Source organism: Stylophora pistillata, chromosome 4 (assembly GCF_964205215.1).
Source record: "Stylophora pistillata chromosome 4, jaStyPist1.2, whole genome shotgun sequence".
NCBI classification, from domain to species: Eukaryota; Metazoa; Cnidaria; class Anthozoa; order Scleractinia; family Pocilloporidae; genus Stylophora; species Stylophora pistillata.
Genome location: NC_142522.1, coordinates 33,369,830 through 33,375,951, shown reverse-complemented (window position 1 = coordinate 33,375,951; position 6,122 = coordinate 33,369,830). Strand labels below are relative to the sequence as shown.

The 6,122-nt window shown below is 39.9% G+C and overlaps 1 protein-coding gene across 1 annotated transcript; it reads right to left on the bottom strand.

The window, feature by feature from the left end:
* Positions 1-4,455: 4,455 nt before the first annotated feature.
* On the bottom strand, positions 4,456-5,599 carry LOC111344924 (beta-1,3-galactosyltransferase 5-like). The gene has a single exon (XM_022952195.2). It carries the CDS (start codon positions 5,593-5,595, stop codon positions 4,576-4,578), a length of 1,020 nt encoding a protein of 339 aa, XP_022807930.2. The 5' UTR covers positions 5,596-5,599; the 3' UTR covers positions 4,456-4,575.
* Positions 5,600-6,122: the final 523 nt, after the last annotated feature.

Below are 6,122 nucleotides of genomic sequence, written 5' to 3'. Positions count from 1 at the left end.
GACTGAAACAGGACTCTCAGATGACACTATCGAAATCATCATAGCTTCATGGCGAAAATCCACTTCAAAGCAATACAAATCCTACTTGAAACGTTGGACTGACTTCTGCGAGAAAAGGAAAATGAAACTATCTGAGGCAAATGTCCAGGACGGCTTAGCTTTCCTCACCTATCTTTATAAACAAGGGCTTGGCTACAGCGCCATCAACACAGCAAGATCGGCTTTGTCCACTACTTTATCACTGGGGGAAAAATCAAAATTCGGTGAGCACCCACTTGTAATTCGTTTGTTAAAAGGAATTTTCGAGCTGAAACCATCGTTACCACGTCACACAACCATCTGGGACGTCAGAATAGTTTTAGACCACTTCCGCATTATGCCCCCTCTGGAGGAACTCACATTGAAACAATTAACTCTCAAGCTTGTCACGCTACTCGCCTTAACAACTACTCAAAGATGTCAGACTTTGGCATGCCTCGACACCCGATTGATGCAAGATATGTCCACTAAGCTGCGCTTCTCAGTACAAGAAAAACTAAAAACATCTAGACCTGGCAATCATTTGGAGCCTATCGAGATCAAGGCTTATCCGTCTAAACTACAACTCTGCCCGGTTACGCATATACGACACTACCTAACGCAAACCAGACCCCTTCGCCAGGACTCGAAGCTATTTATTAGCCTATTGAAATCGTACAAACCAGCCACAACAGCCACGATTGGATGCTGGATAAAATCCATGCTCACGGAAGCCGGTATTAATACTGAGCAATACTCAGCCCACAGTAGCAGGACTGCCTCTTCGTCATTCGCCTTATCGTCAGGACTCGCCATGCAAGACATTCTAAAAGCGGGAGGATGGTCGCGAGTAGAAACATTTGCCAGACATTACAATAAACCCATTAATCCTAACTTTGGTAGCCATATCCTAGACCACGCTCAACTCAGCACACTGCCAATGATTTGTAATATCGATGATTCACTTATTTTCTCGTTCTTGGTATCGTTAGAACATTCTTATGTCCGCGAATTCACAGAATAAATGGATCGCATATTAGCCTTTTGACCATTTTATCATTCATTATAACAACGATGATCTTTGGCGACTTGGACCACGTGTCATGTGTAAGACTCGGCCCACATTCGCACGCTTTAAATTCTCATGTGACTCCGTAGTGACGTATGACTGATGACAGGATAGAATTCTTAAATTAAACGAGACTTACCTGTAAGTTGAAGTTTGATTGGGATTCTATTTTGTCATCAGTCAGGAACGAAGAAGTCACATGCCCTCCCACAACCCTCGGGGGGGGGAGGGTCTCCAATTTTTTTCCCACCCTACTCCTTCGTTCCTATGCATCTATAGGCCGGTTAGTTGGTTTTATAAAATGGCTAGATAAGCAAGCGCGCGTGCTTCTCATGTGACTTCTTCCTTCCTGACTGATGACAAGATAGAATCCCAATCAAACTTCAACTTACAGGTAAGTCTCGTTTAATTTAAGAATTATCTCGCCTCCTGAAACCGCGAACCAATGGGAAGACGGGACCTCTTAGCGTCACGTTTTTTTTTTTTTATATCTCGCTCTGTTGAACGTTGAGTAATGGAATAAATTGGCAAAGAAAAGACCCGCGGCAAAAAGGGGAAAGCTGGAGAAACTGCTGAAAAACAAAACAGCGAATCGACAGACAGATTATGTAATACCCTTATCGCTGAAATGAGTTCCTCGGGTAGGTTTATTCATAATTTCATACGATTCGAGGCGACTGCCAATATTTTGTATCAAGGCCGGTACTTGCTTACTAAAAGGAACTTCGTTTTTAATGTTATGTGCGACAAAGGTAAATTTGATGGCGACTTCTTTGTTTGTAATTTAGATGCCAACGTGGAGAGTAGTGCCAGCACTGGTTTTTTTCTCCTGACAAAATGGTGCCTTTTTTTCTTCTTTGGGAGTGATTTTTTCTTTTTCTTTGCCCAGGAACTCCTCTCTAATTTCGATTTCTGTTTTTTATCCATAAGAAAAGACTTTCCACAAAGTAGAGAACTTTCACGTGTGAATTTTGTCAAGTGCGCGCTGTAAACAAAACATGCAAAATACCATGAAAGAGCCGCGAATACTCCCCAGGGGGTTTGTCCCTTTACGAGGGAATGTATGAATGACTGAATGCACTGAATGCCTTTGCAAGGCATTCAGTGTTGACGCAGTTAAGTTATGGAACAGCCTTCCCCATGATATCAAAAATAAGCCTAGTGGGAAGCTATTCAAAACAGCTGTGAAAAAGCATCTTATAAGCTCATATAAAAACCTGGACAACTTTGAAACAATAATGATTAAGCAATAGTACATTATCTAATTTAATTTTTATAAATTAATTTTATCTTTCTCAATATTTTTAATCTATCCTGCTATTTCTATTATAGAATTTTGTAATTATTTATTTATTTATTTATCAGTTTTTTTGTAATGCTGTATAATCTAGTTCGAGGGCCACAGGTTTGTCAGCTATACAGCTGTTACGTGTCCCCCTCTAAAAATAAAGTCCTTACTTACTTACTTACTTACGAGATTATGACACCCTCCTGATTTATCAACTTTTATTTAACAATACGTTTTCCTAAATAAGTCGGACGTTTGAGATTTAAAAATTTTTCTTTTTGTGAACGTTAGGTAAAATGTCTAACTTCAATCATGTCCAATAAAAGAAAAAACGATTTTTTCGACCTCTGCTTTGAGCGACAAGAAAAACTGTCGTCCATCGTGACAAACAGTCTCTATCGAAGGCCCAAGTCTTGCGAATAAGATTTCTTCATTTACAGTGTCCGAGAGCTGTTGAAACGAGTATGATAAGATAGTAATATTTGGAACAAGCTCTGTTTGTAATCTGCGTTGTCTCGTGTTTCAGTTGATTATTGGAGTTTCACCATTTTTGAGATAGCGGATGTAAATGGAGGTGCTGAAGTGATTCATTGAATTGACACGTCCAATTCATGATCCCATTTTGATGTCGATTCAGAAGATAGAGGCCGGGGAGAGTAGAGCTGGATAAAAGGAAAGAAGGAATTAGATGCTGCATACGACCGTACCAATAGTCCATTTTATAGTCGTGTGCTTTGTTGCCAAGCCTTTGAATGGGAGTGAGACTAGGGGTGACCTTGTTATGATACAAACCTTGCTGCCTTTCAAATGTAAATCACTTTGTTATCATGCTGACTAGATACAGGTCTCTATCACAACAAGGTCACCTTCAGCCTCACTCTGAATCATACGAAGGCTTTAATGGGGGCAAGAAGCCATCCACTTGAAAATTAAATCAAATTGTTTACATTGATAGAGACAACAAAGTTGAAGTTGCCGCAGCAGGGATGATTACAACAAACAGCCAGTCAATACAAAAGCGGACTTGTATGGAATACTGATAAAATTTCCACATAAAAAACAACCGTTTTTTATTCATTTTCGAAACAGCAAAGTAGTGCAAATAAAGTGGTCACCAATCCCAAAATGCCTGTCACAAAAATGTTATGAAACTCTGATATAAAGTTATAAAGGAGAAATAAAGACAATAATGCTTATATTTTCTGTTCCAATAAGTCAAAATTCTAGTGAAGAAGAGAAAAAATGTTAGTAACCATGGCGACACCAATATTCTCACACTTGAAAGATAAAAATAGTATCTTCACTGCACGCGACGAAGATATGATTTTTTAGTAAAGGAAAAATCCTGGTATTCATCAGTATCTATATGATAAAAATTTAAGAGGGAAAGTAGCCATCTACTTCAAAATTGACTCGGATTGTCTACTTTGACAAAGAGAGCAGAACTGAAATTTCCGAAGCGTGGATGGTCTCATAAACAGCCAGTCAATAACGAATCGGACCCGAGGGAATATGTTCAAAGAAAAGCGTGATTTATACCCCATATACTCGTGTCTTCAGCTTCTACATAATGTCTTTGATTTGTATAGGTAATCGCATGGGGCCGAGTAAAATTAAGGATTAATATCTCGCGTGTTTTCGGAAGTTGCTGAAATTGCCCCAGTCGCGCAGCGACGAGGGCAATTTCTGCAACTTCCGAAAACACAAGTGATATTAATCCTCAATTGTACGAGGAACCATGTGACTACTTATTTATAATATAAGGGGCAAAATGTTCTCTTACTAATCTCGCGCAAAATGGGACGCCATTGTTACAACAACAAACAGAAATTTCTTTACCTCAGCAACCGTTGCTAAGCGATTTTCAGCCAATCATTTTCAAGTAATTTTTCCCGGGGCAATTACAAAAATTAAGAAAAAATGCCCTCTGTCTTGTCGAATCAGAATTCAGTAATTTTTCCCCTTATATGATAATACTTAATTACTCAGTACTACTCACATTGTTGACCAGCTTAGAACTCTCTGGCAACAAGCTCGGTGCACTTCCCGCCCTCATTCAAGAATATCACTGTAGTCTGACTCTTAAACCTGTAAATTTTAACATTAAAGTAAGACCTAGATGATAGGTTCAACTGTAAAATACACATCACACTTTGCTCTAATAACACATTTCTTCGAGTTGTTTGTTTTTTTAAACATTTTACACATATCGCACATAGCTGGTTCGATTAAACATCTTGACGAGGCAATCTCCTAGTATTCCATGCATTACCAATGTGCCGTTGTTTGGTCTACATCGAGGTGGCTTTTCACTGAATTCAAAGCCCTCGTTGCTAGTAATTTTTATCCCAATGTGATTCGCTAGCATACCCACGTATACATCGTCCAATCTGAAGTGAGGCACTAATGAAAAAGCTTCGACAAATGAAACGACAACGTCACCAGATAAAATAAATCCAAATCCAGGACAGAAGTCTGGATAGAACGTACTATTATATTCTTCACGGGTTACCTTCCATTTATCCCGTCTCAGAACCGGAGGGCTCCTATATTGACGGCCTGCGTAAAGACTTTCTTTCGGTGTAGTGGGGTCTCTCAAGAAGGAGATAACTCTAGGAACATTCACGAACACATCATCGTCTGCCTTTAAGAGAAACGCAAAATTGCAATACTTGGATGCCCACTCGAAGCCCATTTGTATCTTGTAGGTCTGATTCCAGTAATGATCATAGTAGTTTGCTCGCACAAGGTCTCCATGCACTTTATCTTCTTTTAACAGTGCAATGGACTCAGCTTGTATTCTGCTCTGAGCGACAAGAAAAACTGTCGTCCATCGCGAGAAAGAGTCTCTTTCGAAGGCCCAAGTCTTGCGAATAAGATTTCTTCGTTGCCAGTGTCCGGGAGCTGTTGAAACAAGTATGATAAGATAGTAATATTTGGAACAAGCTCTGTTCGTAGCCAGCGTTGTCGTGTGTTTCAATATTGGAGTTTCACCATTTGTGAGATTAGCGGATGTAAATGGAGGTGCTGACGTGATCCATTGAATTGACTCCTTCAATTTATGATCCCTTTTTGATGTCGATTCAGAAGATAGAGGCCGGGGCCAGGAGAGGAGAGCTGGATAAAAGTGAAGAAGGAATTGAATGCTGCATAGGGCCGTACCTATTGCCAAAGTAGTTAAGAATAAGCGAAAAATCTCTTTTGAAGTCCCCATAATCATGGCCTGTGAAAGCGCAAAGGCAACAAACGGTGAAAAATATTCCTGCGGCAATTTCACTGAAAAATGAAAAAAGCAAATGATTTTCGAGTGACAAGGTTACCAGGGTTACACACCAACGATAAGCGAAACGTTCGTGGTAATTTCAAAGTGTGCTAATGCAAAGAGCTTAAAATGTCAGCAAAGCGAAAGACGATGGGCTGCTTTTCGCCAAAGTATCCTGAATTGGATCAAACCCTTCTGGACTGGTTTTCAGAGCAGGGGAGTCAAGGTAAGTCTTTCGCTTCTTTATAACAATGAAAAGCTTCGATCAACTGATATCTGTCAGATCGTGTTGCAATGTTTACACAAACCGTGGGAATGACCGCTTCTGATTGGCCAGTTTTTCATGTCGTCAAAACAAGTCAAACAATTGATCTCTGTTATCTTTTACAGGAATTATTGCTGTAAGCGGATTAATTCTACGGCTAAAAGCGAAGGAGTTGAGCAGTGATCCAGACTTCAAAGCCTCACTGGGTTGCTACAAGAGA

Coding starts and splice junctions, on each gene's coding strand:
- LOC111344924 (XM_022952195.2), bottom strand. CDS start 5,595: ATGATTATGGGGACTTCAAAAGAGATTTTTCGCTTATTCTTAACTACT.